We start from the raw sequence: 16135 nt of genomic DNA on the forward strand, positions 1-16135 counted from the left end.
GATGCGTCCCATTTTCTTAGTAGTTGAGATTTTATGCTGTTCATGAAAAAACGTACACGAGGTCCAATTGAAGTTAATCCCAGGTAAAAATAAATGAATAAAATTTCTTTCTGTTGTCTCACGTAAACTAGTAAATGTTGAGTTTGAAACCACGTGAATCTTACTTTCTAGTTGTTATCCCCCCCCCCCAAAAAAAAAAAAAACGCGAAATATATCTTCGTAATTGGAAAACTTCGAGCTGTTTCGCTGGATGCCTTGGCTTACTGCAATTCAACGATGTTCACATCTTGTCCGTACAATGCTGGTACATTTCAGTCAAGACATGAGTGGTAGTACGCAGCATTGATTTTGACGTTTTATTCTATCTCTTGGAGAAAGTGGCCACAATCTTGAACTCTTTTGGGAATTTTCTGTGCATTGAGGGAAGAACGTGCTTCGACCCTTGATGTCAACAGGTCAATATATAATAGAACGAACTTTACCACAATCTGTGAGATATATCGACTCCTCATTAAGGTTAACAACAAACTTCAACCGATCATCCGGGAGATGACGTTCATACAGCCTCCTGCAGTTCATTTTTCGCTTAGGCACATGACACGTGCCTGCACACTGCTCTTGCGAACGACTGAAAAGTGTAAATCCCTGTGAATTGCACGGTTGATTGTCGCCTGCGATGTAGGACATGTGCTGGCCATCGCACACTGTATGGGGATATTCTGAGGGAATACCTTGAACTACACCAATTGCGATGGAGTTGTCTTCATGCGATATCGGTTTCTAACTGCTCTTCTCGATGTGATGGACCCGGGACTCTGTGCCACATGTATCTATGTAATGCGATTCACAGTGGTATGACCTACATGAAAATTACGCACTTCATACCTTTCTATGATCCACGACGCCGTGAACTTAGCGTAAGAGCCACAGTAAACCCCTTCCAGAATCTGTTCAGTTTCGGCAACATGCGATTACGATCGACCACATTACTCTACTGTGTGACTAACGAGATACTGTTGCTTGCCTCGAGGGAATGTCACGGCGATAGTTTGCGATGCGCGGTACAGTTGCACGTTGACATCGACTCAATATAAGTGAATCAACCTCTACGAGGTTGAGTTATACCTCAACCTCGTATAGGTATAACTATTACGAGCATGTACATATTCGAAGGTTACTAAAATTTATTTTATCATTTGATCTTCCACAGAATGGAAGTGGGCCAGTTTTGTTGAAGAAACCTGTCTCGAATGGGCGTAATTCGGATATATCTTGCAGTGTGGAGGTGCCATATTGTGTCTTATTCATTTGGCAAGGAGTGCATTTTTCACACTTGTTACTTTTGCGTTTGTTCATATTCGGAAAGTGCATACGCTCTACCGTAGTACTTTTATTTTCGAGCATGAAACTGCAACCTCGACAACTTTAATGGTAGAGGCCGCAGTGGCTCATTGGTAGAACGTTCCCCTCTGGTGCATGGAGTCCTTGGTTCGATCCCAGATTGCGCCGTGTGGACTTTGTGATGGACAAACATCGTGCTCGTGGATTTTCTCGGGGTTCTCCCGTTTCCTCCCACTTTCTTCATTCCACCATTTCATTCATTTCTCATCATCATCGTCTCCTTTAGCCTAACCGGCATAACCGTGGGACGTAAAACTTAAAAAATTTCATTTAATTGTTTTGCATAATCAGTCTTCTCTTAATAGAGATTCTCAGCTTCCCTGGTCTGTGTGACTGCAGTACGCGTTCTGGATCGAATAGAGATTCGAATCTAATTATGTTCTGCAGAGGGGAGTTATCAATTCTGTAGCTCAGAAGGAAATTCAAAGATCAAAGGGGTGAAAAAGAGATGAAACACACAAATCTCCCGTCCAACGTTAAATATATCAGTTATGCTTGAAGAAACCATAAATAAAACAATATCTACAAAATGTCAGGAAATAGACTTGGTGGTAAAAGTGGTGGAGAGTGACGAGAAAGGAAGTTAACTTAGGATAGGTTCTAGCACAGTACTTCTGGTCTGCGATGGTCCTCGGGTGTCATGAAAATGACAGTTGTGCTTATAGCTGATTCTACGGTTCTTGAACACAAATGACAAGTGGCGAATGTAATTTGTGATGCTCAGCCTGGGCATCTTCTACCTGTGCGACAACAATAGCGCTTATTCCAAAATCTTAGTAATGGAAACTCGACATTGACATATTCCATATTAATAATGATTGTGTCGTAGCGATGAACACTATGCAAAGCTAGAATAGTTCCTCAGCATGGGAGCTTCCGATTGGTCTGACTGTGAGATGTTCACGAGGAGAACGATCATAATCACCACGACTGTTTTGATCGATTGGATTTGTGCAGGACATAGTGACGTTGTTATTCAATTACCTTTAGAGATTTGTGCCCGATGAGAGTTAACGTATAATCCAAAGGAAAAGGAGTAGCAATTGTGCAAGGGAACTTAATCTGTAGTTTTATTTCCTTTTTCTACAGACTGATGAAATTTATTGAATAGTTTAACAAATGCTTTGGCTATCTGCGTACAGCGATAGTTTTTTTTTTTAATTAGGGTCGTGAATGGAATGAATTTCAATAAATGCTTTAAAATGACTTGGAATTTAAGATAAAAGAAGAAACTGGTTCCAGGGAGAATCGGGTACTTCACAATATGCTTATAGCTCGTGCGCAACGTAACTTCGGCGATAGCTTACCATAATAAAAACTATAGTTTAGGGCAAAATCTTGGAAATTTCAATCGCATCAGCTTCCTTGTTACCAAACGAATTCCTCTTAACAGAGAAAGACAGTATGAAAAATATTACAAACTAAAAGAGTAAATTCAACGAGAGTAACGATTATGTATCTCCGCTTCAAATATTTAAGAAGTTTGCAAACGATCACATTTTAAGGAAATCGGATTACCAAAACTCTTTTATACCTAGTTATATCATAAATATTGTCACAAAGTTTGGAGTGGCGCTGTAGGCATCCGGAGTGGCACAGTGCTGCCATCTGTGTATATAGCGGAAGATGAATGCAGTGTGTATTTGACTATTCATGACATACGTTGATATTGTACTGAGTTCTGATGGAGGGGGCGATTACGAAAATCGTGTAGCAGTAATTGCACTACACAAGGTCGGGAAGACAGCAGGTGAGATTTTCAACCTCGTGAAACCCGTACAAATCAGTAAGAGATTTGTGTATCGCGCCGTACAGCGATACACGGAGACTGGAACGGTAGCTGACCACGCAATGAGTGGCAGATCACGAACGGTACAAAACCCGCAGGTCCAGAAAGCAGTCGCATCAAGAATTCGAAGAAATCCTGTTCAAGCACAAAGTGTGATGACTGCTGAGATGAACATCAGCAGAAATTCCATGTCTCGTGTTCTCAGGAGTGACCTACATCTACGGGCGTATAAGAAGCGGACTGGTCACTTTCTGCCCAAACATTAATGTTGGAGAGGATCCTTAAATCAAAGAGACTAGTGCGGCGTTACACCAACAATCTGCACAGAAAGATTCTTTTCATTGACGAAAAGGTGTTAACAATTGAGCAGGCCTACAACGCCCAAAATGACCGTGTGTATGCCATGTCATCCACTGCAGCTGCTGAGGCAGTTCCAAAGGTTCAGAGGGCACATTATCCTGCCTCAGTGATGGTTTGGTGGGGAGTGAGCTACTCAGGCAGAACCCAACTGCATTTTTGCGAACAAGGTGTTAAAACATCTGCCAAGGTGTACCAGGACACAGTGCTAACACATATAGTGAAACCACTGTCTGCTACCATGTTCCCTCGAGAAAAGTGGACCTTCCAGTAGGATTCCGCTCCAGGCCACAAAGCGAAAACAACCCAGGACTGGCTGGCACGCAACGTCCCCGACTTCATTTATACCGCTGATTGCCTTCTAGCAGCCCGGAACTTAACCCGTTGGACTACAAACTTTGGGCAGTCCTTCAGGCAAAGGTCTGCCATAAACGGCATCCATCTGTCGACAGTCTGAAACAATCATTGACCCGAGCAGTGAACAATTTTCCCATGGACATGGTGCGTAATGCCGTTGACCAGTGGCCGGACAGACTTCGTCCCTGCATCAAGGCCAAGGGGGAACATTTCGAAAAATGATTTGTGCGTCAGGTGTACAACATATCAATGTAAAACATGACCAAAATAAATTGTCTTGGTGTTAATACTCTCTGTGTTATTCACATTCAAACTTGTGACAGTATTTATGATATAATTAGGTATATGTATTTACCCTGTCTGTCCTTCTGTGTACGTCCGTCCCTTCAAACAAATATATGTATATATATATATATATATATATATATATATATATATATATATATATATATATTTCTCAAGAATTACTTCATGAATCAGAGAAAAATCGGTAAAGATAGCGAGAAACGATTACGTGCAATCGATTAAGTATCCCAGGAGTACTTTTTGTCCCCGTCCTTAACTACTAAAACCAAAAATGATGGAAATGCACTATAACTTTGGGTTTCAGTATTGATTCACATGAAGTAAAGACGCTAAGAGATAGTGAAGATGGTTGCTTAGGCTTAATTTAGCGTTCTAAGAATAGGTACCATTTTCTCTCTTAACCGGCAGCGCCAGAAATCAAGTACTTCCACTTTTAACTTTGAATGCTATGGAGTAAAACCAGTTTCCAAATGCGCTTTTCTGCAGTCAATCAAACGTCCCAAGACCATATTCCATCTCCACACTAACCTTTACTAAAATTGGAATCCCTTTCAACACTGAGAAAATATCACACCACACGAAGATACAAAAATTAAAGATCAAATTGATCCGTATCTTTGGAGTTACTTTTACATTCGTAATTTGATCTTTGATCATGTGTTCAAATGATGTATATACTAAATTATATACTAGAAAATTAAGTAAAATATACATAACGTCATCACTCAACACACAATCAAATTACGAATAAGAAAAGTATCCGCAAAGGTACTGATCATTTTGTTTGGTAAGTTTGGTAGTTGGTTTCCCGTCTTAGTAATACACGGAAAAAGTTATCGCGCGTAGACCTCTTAAATATTTGAATCTAAGACGCATGAACAAGATTTTTCCTGTGTACACTCTTTCAGTGAAGTGTACACTGATGCAAAACTACGTACATTCAAATACAAGCACAATATAATCCGTTGCTTTGTTATCACAGTTTCTTATAATTTCACTGTTGTTTAAAAATCCCTGTTAAATAGTGAATTATGAAAATTTCCTGCGCCATGTATCTAGCAGTTCCGCTTGTTTCAGAATTACATAAAACCAATTCTATTGTAAGTGTTTCGTTCTTTATTAATTTATGCTTTCTTTTTATTTTCTTCCATTTTTTCTTTTACAGTTTAGCTGAAAATGAAGTTCAGTTGAACACGACACCAAACTCAGCTTAATTACAAGATAGTTCAAACAAGCTTCGAATCGTTCATTTATTTTACCACTCCGTCATGTTAATTGGAAATAACGTTCATGTTCAGTAAACACTTCGAGTTCAATGCCATAACAATTCGATTACTTACGATTGTAAGGAAGAATCAAGTTAATACAAATCAAGCTATCTTTGAATACTTGTATATTGCAATATGGAATTCTCGGACACAACTAAGGTAAATATGAATTCCTTAAATGCTGATAACGCTAATAGTTTGCCTACCGCCGTCGCTAATTTTATTTCCAGTGAGATTTTTACAAAACCGAAAACAGAAGTAACTGAAGAAAATGTTGAGATCTGTAATGACGAAACCAGCTTTGTTGATATATGTAAGGAAGAAAATACTTTTGGTGAGGTTTTTAATGAGGAAAATAGCTTCGGTGTGTGTTACAATGAGGAAAACAGCTTTGTTGACATATGTAATGAGGAAAATAGCTTTATTTGTTTTTATTGTATGACAGAATGGAACACTAAAAGTGAGCTACGGGCTCACATAAAAATGCACTTAAATGAAATATGCCCTTCCATATGTCAACAATGTGGAAAGAAGTTCAAAAATTCAAGATCATTGAAACAGCATGTTCGTCTTCTTCATTCTAGCGCCGACCCTTATCAGTGTCATGATTGTGGCGAATGTTTTAGTAGATACCAGAATTTCAGAAGACATATGCAGATACATGATAAGAAAACTTACATCTGTGACCACTGTGGTAAAGCTTTATCATCGAAAGATTATTTAAAACTTCATATTGCGTGTCATATAGACGGAAAACCACATCAATGCAATCTTTGTACAAAGCGCTTTCGGTCGTTGTCTGATCTTAGGGTCCATAGTAGATCACACACTGGTGAAAGGCCATATCAGTGTCAACATTGTAATATGACGTTCGCATTTACTTCTGCGTTTAAGACACATTTAAAAACTCACACGAATGAAAGGCCGCATGTTTGTGAACACTGTGGTAGAGGCTTCACCAGACGTCACCACCTGGAATCTCATTATGATATACACAAAGGAACAAAAGACTTTATATGTGAGACGTGTGGTAAAAGTTTCAGGTTTCCAAAGTCTTTCAGACGCCATAGAATAACACACACAGGAGAGAGGCCTTTTGTATGTGAAATCTGTGATCGAAGATTTGTGCGAGAATCACATCTTAGGTATCATCTCAATACACAAACACATTCGGCGAACTTAGCACGAAAATGTGATGTGGTAACTAGCAAAGAATAATTTTGGTAAATAAAATTTGTATTTCTGCATGAGTACTGAAGGATCTTGTATGAGTTGTTTTTACAAGTTTTCTTAACCTGAGAAGTTCCATCAGCAAGAAAAGCTTCCTTTATACGCGACTGAGGAAAGCAACTTAGAGGAGAGATGAAAGGTCTTGAGAAGAAAAAATGATTTTAAGGAGGAAAGGACAATCAAAGTTTTGCGTGACTTCGTAGACTATATTTTTTATTATTATGGTTTTCTTAATTTTATATGTAATGATGAAATAACTACATTCCACCTTTTTCCATTCCAACAGACTACAGGTGCAAAAATAAAACCTTTTGGGGAGATATAAGAGCTTTTCCCCATGAAACTTTTTTTTTCTAAAAAAAAAACGGAAATTTTCCCTTTTTAATTTTTTTTATAACTTGTTGTGTAAGCACTAATTTTGTTTTCCTATAGTTGACTTCTACAATTAAGAAAGTGCGACTATAACGTCTAGTGTTTGTGAACCCTATTTTCAGTCCCGGAGTGGCTGTCTTGATTTCTCAAACTGACATTGCAGTTGTTACCTTCAAGTGTAAGTTCTGTAACCCATATATTTCAAAAGTCGCTTTGGTTGCCTAAACATTTTATAAAGTGCCTGGATCTTGTTCTCCGTTTGGCAAACGCTTTATCAAAGCTTCAGAGGGTTTAGTTTACAAAATTAATGCTATAAACGACTGTTTTGAGTATAATGTTAGTTTAACATCATTATTTACATAATTCCTTCATTCTTTAGTGTTATATCGTGTCAAGATTGGAACCCGAACAAATTGGTGCTAGACAGTTCTGTGCGGGAAGAAATTTTTCAACTGATTCATACCGTCGAGGAATTTCAGAATACACTTAACCATTTGGAAAGTATAATGATTTAATTATTCCACCATATAAAACGAATGACGGGGATGTACTTTTATTTGTACAATAGGTAGGCTAGAATTTCTTGTTCTTTTGAAGAAAGACATTATTTGTGGCCAGTTCTCATGGTGGTAGGAAGTTGGTGCACGAGGGCTACATGTACGTGTTTCGGAAACAGTGCAGCGATAAGAGTTAATGGTGTTATGTTTTAAAAGGTCAGTGTAAAGGGATTTGCTTTATTCTGATATATAATACGTTACATTATAAGGAATGCCTTCCTTGGAAGTTTCATTCATAAATGAGATGAGATGTACTAGAAACAAAAAAGTTACAAGATAAATGACATTCAAAATGAAAACACATGCATAAAGCTATTCTCACAGAACTATTACGAGCATTTGCCCACCATCTAGTGATGGAATAACGAACTATGATGTCCAAGCATTACTTAGGGCGTATAACTCCGCAACTGTATGCAAATAACCGTTGAAATAAATTTTGAAATAGACTCCATATATTTACGTGATTAGCACTGTAAGTATTAAGAATTGTCGGTTTCCTCGGGATTTTCAGTCTATCTTCGCTATTTCAAAGACACTAATATTGGTAGACCAATTCGAGGAATCCGGAGAAAAGTTTCTGTGTTGGAGGGTGCTTATTGAAAACACTGTTACGCCCTCTTGCAGGATCGAAACAAGATAAATAATGCATTGGAGGGCTGGCACACAGCGTTTCGTTCACACATTTGTATTAGCAAATCTTCTGTTTGGCGATTTATAGATGTATTTTGCCGTGAGGCAACACTGAATGAAGTTCGGTACAAAAAGGTCAACTATGATACAGGCGAGAGGCATAATAAGTAAAGAAATAGTCAGCTGACCACTTGAAAAAAAAATGGCTGAGGACTATAATAACAGGGATGTAATATCGTATCTATGAGGCATGACTTATAATTTTACACTTCGATTATTGCAATGTGTGATATTAATTATTATATAACTAACTCCACGGCGTATGGAACCCGGAGGTTCAATGCCGCTTTCACAGACGCTCTCCATTGACTTCCAGCCTTAGCCAACTGGATCTAGTTTCTACTTTTTTTATTCGTATTTCTGCGAGATCCATCTTAATATTGTCCTCCCATCTGCGTCTTGGTTTTCCTAATGCTCGTTTTCCGATTGGTCTTCCAGTTACCATTTTAAAAACGTTCCTACGTTCTTCCATTCTTGCTACATGACCTGCCCACCTGAGCCTCCTAGACTTGGTGACCCTAACAATTTTTGGTAAACCGTATAAATTATGTAATTTCTCGTTATGAAGTTTCAGCCATTCCCGTTCCCCTAATTATTATACATGTTTTGTATAATGTACTTGTGACTAATAACTTCATACATTGGTCATGTTATTATGTAATATTAATTATTGTATATCTGTGTTTTGTTTAATGTATTTGTGACTGATAATTTCAGTAGTATTGCACAGTCAGCGACAGAAGTTCTTTCCGTTTGATGAAATTAGTTTCGTAAATAACTTCAGAATGGAAGGACAATTTAAGTACCGAATAGTTAAGTGTATTTGGAAATTTTTCGATGGTATGAATCAGCTGAAAATTTTCTTCCCACACCAATCTGTTCCAACTCAAACCTGTTGCCGCACCGAAATTTCTGTCCTAGACTCGTCAAGATTTTTGAAATGAAAAACTTGTGGATAGCGTTTTAAATGTTCTCTTCCTCGAATTTTATCAGCTTCAGTAAATATTATATTAGTTACAATTAAGTATTAATTTATTCATAAATTATAAATAATAATTTTGGTCCACAAAAGATAATACACTTTCCGAAGTGTTATAGCTAACACTATTAAACTTCTGCTGATACATTTTTGTCGTTGAACGTTAACCTATTAGCTGTATAAACAAATCGTTGGAATGGGAAAACCCACTGCGTTTACCGATTTGCACTTTTTCTTTTCTATCGAATGACTTTTTTTTTTTTTTTTTTTTAGTTCTTGAATTTTCCACAGGAATTTCTTTCACAATACAGTAATTAAATGTCTTTCCGTGTCATAATGGGAAAACAAAGGTAGAATTACTACTATCTGTCCATTAAAATTGAAATTATATATAGTATAAATGAAAGTGACTATATTTGTGACTTCATACCTCTTCAACCACCCGACAGATCTCGATAAAATTTTCAGCATAGATGAGGTTCGGGCCTAGGATGGTTTTCATCATTTCACTGTGAAGGTGCAGCTTAGGGGAGGGGGAGATATTTTAAAATGATCAAAAATGACCAATATTAGTGTTGAATCCATAGTTTTCGGAGTCGCTGAGATAAATAGTGACACTTCTGATACCGTTTAAATCCCAATTGAGCTCCACAACTTGGGGGAGGGATATATATATATATATGTAAATGATCATTGTTGACCAATATTATTTATTTAATCATCAGATACAGCTCAGAGGCCATTTTACACTGGATATCTAACAACAATAGTAGTAATAAAAAGGATTTGGGAAGATATCGGCCAGGGCATGTTTAGTGGGTACCATCCCGGCATTTGCCTGGTAGGACAGGAAAACCCGTCAGTATGGTCGGCAGCGGGAATCGAACCCGTGACCTTCCGAATACAAAGCCAACGCTCTACCACTTGGGATAGGCCTGTAGCTTGCGACAATAGCTTTCGGAGTCGCTGAGATAAATAATGTCACGTCCGATGTCATTTAAATGCAAATTGAGCTTACAATGGTAATATTTAATTTTTAAGACAAAAATCATCGTCTATCAAAGGGCGCTTCAGTAATAGTAAACAGAACATATTAGTAACGGAACATATTAGTATTTTTTCTTATTTTAACCCAGTGAAGCGGGTAATTAACGCTAGTATTTTAAAAAGCCTAAAATTTCCCAGCTTTTTTTTCTGTTCGAATCCATCAAGAGTCATCGCAAGCTACAGGCCTATCAACGGCTTGTCCGTGAGATGCTCACAACGACCTCTGAAGCAGCCCGTCCCCAGATGAGCGAGGAGTTCCCCTCCAGATAGAGGTACCTGATTTCACAGGTTTACCCGCTGTCTTTTAGGAACCTATCGCGGGTTCCCAGCTGGGCCCTGATTCCGCACCTAAGCCATCTCCAGCCCCTTCTGGGGCTGAAGTCGTTTCTGGCGATGATAGTGCCTACATCTGGTTCTCCTTTCCCTCCTCTTCTTCTTCAACACCTCCACCCCGTTCGGTGCGGGATTCTCTTGGTTGGAGGGAAGTGGTCAAGGGGAAGCTGAGAAGGCTGCTTGGGCAGTATACCCAGGCGCAGCAGCCCGATGTAGAGAATTATCAAGAGCGTCGACTCAATGCCATCATAAAGTCGGCCCTGGGCGATGAGGAAGTCCTGCCTAGACTTTCCTCGTATCTTACAGCCAATTTTTGGTCGTCCAGGCCTCCGTCGAACTTCTCTCGCGACCAAGTCCTGTCCAAGAAGAGGCAACGCAGGCAGGAGTAAGCACGGGTCCAGAAGCTCTTTAAAGAGCGAAGACACCTGGCCGCCAAGGAGGTGTTAGACAGCCCCGAAGACCTCTCAAGGCGTCCATCTCCGGACGCCATGAGGGGTTTTGGCGCGGTCTTTTCGGTAAGGAATCGATTCCTTATCCTGAAGAGCCGATTCCTTCCGAGAGACCCTTTGTGGGCTCCTGTAACTGGCGAGGGAGTTACCGGAGCTCGACTTAGATGTGATACTGGGCCTGGACTCGACGGTTTGACTATGAATGAGCTTTTAGAAATCCAGCCCGACTCCACCTGAAGTTGTACAATCTGTTCCTCTTGGTTGACACCTTGCCCGATCACCTACGATTGTCATGGACGGTCTTCATTCCGAAGACAGAGCGACCTTTGGCGCCGTCCGATTACAGACCAATTTCCGTCGGGTTTGTTATTCTTATTACCAAGCAGTTTTATAAGATATTAGCAGCTCGGCTAATCAAACATCCTGTATTCGATAGTCGGCAACGGGCATTTTTTCCTGTGGATGGCATCCTGGAGAATGTCTCAGTCCTTGACGCAGTGATTTCTACTGCAAATCAGCGTCTACGGCAATGTCAGCGTACCACTCTGGACGTCTCCAAGGTCTTTGACTCTGTGTCGAAGTATGCCATCTTGCCGCTATTGAACGCATTGTCGCTCCGCTTCCTTTTGTGGATTACGTCGATGCGCTATACACCAACTCTGAGACCATTTTGGAGCTTGGGGAGGCCTCAGAAACTGTGCTGGTAAATCGAAGTGTACGGCAAGGTGACCCCCTCTCTCCACTGCTGTTCAATCTGGTGATCGACAGTGTGCTGCGTGCTTTGCCTCCTGAGGTCGGTTTTGATCTCGGTGCGTCCGCAAGGGTCAATTCCCTAGCCTTTGCGGATGATCTGGTGCTTATTTCATCTACTGCACCGGGCATGCAGCTCTGCTTGACACCGCAGTCGGAAGTGCTACGGAAGAATTGCCTTGAGCTCAGTTTTAAGAAGAGCTCCGTACTCTCGTTGGTGTCAGACGGAAAGGGGAAGAAGATGAAGATCAAGATGGAGTCACAGTTTCATGTGGGATTCGATCTTCTTCCCCAGACCGGAGTTATCTTCTACTGGCGCTATCTGGGAATACAATTTACATTTAGGGAACGCCAGACGACCAAGGCTTCTTTGGCGCTTCATCTTGAACGCCTTCGGTAAACGCCACTGAAACCCTAGCAGCGGATCCTGTTGTTGGTCCAATTCCTACTGCCTAAGGTCTACCAGGCACTGGTGTTGGGCTGCCTTGAAGCACTTGATCGACAAGTACGTGCTGCGGTGCGCCAATGGCTTCGTCGGCCTCATGATGTCTCCAAGGCGTTCTTCCATGTTCCGATAAGAGATTGAACTTGGTATTCTCTCCTTGAGGTATACCATCCCTGTGCTTAAACTAAGGCGATTCAGCAAGCTCCAGAACTCACAACTCGAGATTTTCCGTGGTGCCTTCCTCTCTCCATCTATCCAGAGGGAGGTTCAGTGGGCACATGGCCGAGTTGAGGCTATGGGCCAGGGCGTGAGGGATACTCGTGCAGTTCGAAAACAGATGGCCCTTAAGCTGCATGGCTCTATCGACGGTTATGAGCCCCGGGAATGTTCCCAAGCTCCTGCGTCATCTGCTCCCCTCACTCTGAGTGGAGCATTAAATCTTACCGGTAGAGACTGTGTGGATTTTCTTCACACGAGGGTCAACTGTTTACCGAGTAGGATTGGAACTTCGCGTGGGTCCAGGAGATATGGAATGTCCACTGACTGCCGGATCAACTGTAGAATCAATGAAACAGCAGCCCATATCATCCAGAATTGTGGCAGGACTCGCGGAATTCGAATCAAGCGCCACGACGTCATCTGTTGTGTACTGTGCGAGGATCTTAAGGAACAGGGATGGATGGTGGTTAGGGAACTCTGGATTCAAACCTCAGAGGGATTAAGAAAGCCTAATATTGTCGCTTATACTCCGTCTCAAGCGGCACTTACTGATGTGCAAGTTGTCTCCGCAGCCACTAGCCTGGACCCAGCTCACCACCTTAAGCGTCTCAAATACTCACGGAACCCTCAAGTCCGGGAGTACGTAAGAGACCTTTCAGGCCACTGGCCCCAGGTGACAACATGCACTATCCCGTGGAGAGGTAAATGGTCGGCTGGCGCCTCAAGACTCGAGACTCTTAAGCGTGTTACCATCTTCGCGCTGTCCGGTTCTGTTAGGATATTCAGGTGCGTAAATATGACGCTACTTTCAGGGTGGCCGATTCAGCGTGTCGGAGTCGGATAAGGGAGCCCTTTCTTCGACTCACCGCCCAACACCGGTAAGATCTGTGTGTGGTAACCATACATCTGCCAGATGTCTTCTATACATCTGGCGACGGGATAGGCGTGTAAAAAAATCCCAGCTTTTTTTTTTTTTCAAAAAAGTTTTTTTTCGAGCCTTTTCATGTGTACAGCATACAAAAATTGAAATACAATTTTGATGTTTAAAAAATAGCATGAATATTTACCACAAACCAAAGAAAATCAGTCATTCTATTTTCTGCTAGGGAAAAAATGGCAATTTTTGTAGACGTACGTGGTTTTCTACTTTCAGCGAATTGTTTGTAAGGCTTTCAGAATAATGTTTAACGACTAAAATGTTCTATGGTCAATCCATGCTAAGTGATCGAGAAAAAAGGAAAATTGCCGCTTAACCTTTTTAAAATATCTAATTTGTTCAGAAATGTTGAGTCGATATGAGAGTACTTCAAAACCACAATTAATCATTTTTTACAACATCGCATCGCGACGCAGCGGCTGCCGCCATTTTGCGTTTTCTCTATTTTAGGCGTTTACATTGTTTTGAATATTTCAGCATGTATTTGTCCTACCAAAATGAAAATTGCTGGACGTCTCCAACTTGTACAGAGCTAAAAACTTTGTCCTCTTAACATTTTTGCCTAAAACCACTTGAAAAGGGTGAAATCAGGACCTACAGTAGCAACAGATTTGGACATTGAAGACATGTTTGGGAAGAGGAAACAACTGATGTAGAAGTCTGAATTTGTGTGTGCATGTAGACCGGGGTCATAAGTTTATACACAAAAATTTGCAGACCTGTAGATACTCCTAAAGGCCTGGAAAAAAATCGTAAATTTGGGGAATTATGCCAATTTGGCACATTTCACTGTCCGATATCTCCAATGGGCCTGTATAAAAAAAATTGAAATTTTGGGAATAATTACTCCTTTTGTATACCATTACACATAACAAAGCGCGTTTTGTGTTTTTGAGCAGAAAGGGATCAAAGTATTAAGGAATGACGTCATATTCCAGAAGGTGTTTTGTTTACAAATGCAACTGGAAATTCGTTGTTGTGAAGTAAAATAAAGTAGGATGAGTGGTCAGTCCCGTCAAGGTTCTCAAGCTCATTTCTTTCCTCTAGTTGTGACTCATTGTCTTACCACACCCACAGCAGCACTGGTCAACAATGCCGCTATCAGCATAAGGCGAGGAAAATCAAAACGCATACTTGACAAAAGGTCCGTAAGTACTGATTGCTTTTGCTGCTTGCTATATCGATGATATTCAGTCCTGTTTATTCTTGTTTTAACTGTTTCGTGCATGACTTGACAGTTTCCTGCATAAGTATGACATGAGTCCACCATACTTAGGTAACCAAACATCATCAGTTCAAGATTGAGTTGTATAACATATTTTCTTAGGTATACAATGCAATGCAAATGTGAAAACCAAATCAAGATAGCAGCCATCCCAGATTGAACATAGGTATCTTGTAAAAGAATTTTCTTAATTGCAGAACCCACTACATGAAAACGAAAATGGAAGTTGAATAAGAAAATCATAAAAACAAAAATCCTTGTTATTTTCAGCAAAAAGATAAAAGATCATTCAGTTTTACGTGCCACATGTATGCCGTGCAGGCTAAAGGAAACTGTGGTGATGGGAATGAATGATGAAAGTGGAAAGAAACGAGAGCATTTGAAGAAAACCCGCTTACATGGTCTTTGTTCACCACAAAGCCCTTTGCGCGAGTTGGGATCAAACCATGGACCCAATGCACCAGAGGTGAACGCTCTACCACTGAGCAACCCCATCCTTTTTCAACAAAAGAGAAAGGGTACCTATGTATGATGTAAAATCCTCCTCTGTCCACAAAAATGCATTATTATTATTATTATTATATCTCTGCTGTTGAGTGTTGAAACCTACCTTCGAATTATAGTAGAAGAGAGAGAAGGAAATTTAAAAAAAAAAAAAAAAAAAAAAAAAAACTTGAAGGCGTTAATGATTTTCTTTGTGTGTAAGTTAAGGTAATCATTCAAGTTATCTGTATGCATATGCCTCTCAAAACTTAAAAACTTCAGCTATCGTGCATAATTTCATGACGGAAACATGCTTCGCACGAATTAGAGGAAAACAACATTGCTGAAATTCAGTTCTTTGGTATCAAAGCAAGGAGTTGTATTCATTAGTTCACCTTTATTTATGACTGTCAGTTCTTGTTCATTAAAAAAATGTAAATAGAAGCATAATTTTGAACAGTAGATAAAAATTTTGTTTACCTATCCCTTTGATTTACTGTGTCTGAAGTTCAGTTATTATTATTATTACATGTGCCATACTCTGTTGGTTTTCTGTTACATTTGTTAGCAGGTCTGGATAACTCACATGCAACTATTTTCATTTCTCCGACTGTCATCTTCCACATTTTCCGTATGCAAAGTTGAAAAAATGTCAGAAAGCTTGACAATAAACAATCATTGAATTAAAAAAAAAAAAAAAAACTATTCTGAAAACCTTGTTTCTTCAATAATAATAACAATATTATTATATTAAAACTTTTTTTTTATAAAGACTGTTTCGATGTAAATCTAGGCACTTTGTAGAATTACTGTTATAATCATAATTCTAGATTTGTGATTCAACTTAGATGGTTACATACTTCCATAACTAACCATGGATTACTCAAAAGTTGTATAGTTACATATATGTAATAAATACTTGAATAAATTCTGAGGAA

General features: G+C 39.8%; 1 protein-coding gene across 9 annotated transcripts in view; it reads left to right on the forward strand.

The window, feature by feature from the left end:
* LOC145678540 (uncharacterized) overlaps positions 1 to 16135 on the forward strand; it is a 137965-nt gene that overhangs the window by 90343 nt on the left and 31487 nt on the right. For 5 of the 9 annotated variants that reach the window (XM_081748809.1, XM_081748805.1, XM_081748802.1 and 2 more), the window contains one exon: positions 5376 to 15962. The exons of the other annotated variants lie outside the window; for them this stretch is intronic. Coding sequence is in view for 4 of the 5 variants with exons in the window: in XM_081748805.1 (XP_081604931.1) it covers positions 5614 to 6696 (1083 nt within the window). In the remaining variant the exon portion in view is untranslated. Of the gene's footprint in view, positions 1 to 5375; positions 15963 to 16135 lie in introns of those variants that run through there. 9 annotated transcript variants of the gene reach the window in all.

Source organism: Thermobia domestica, chromosome 2 (genome assembly GCF_964235325.1).
Source record: "Thermobia domestica chromosome 2, izTheDome1.hap1.1, whole genome shotgun sequence".
Lineage (NCBI taxonomy): Eukaryota > Metazoa > Arthropoda > Insecta > Zygentoma > Lepismatidae > Thermobia > Thermobia domestica.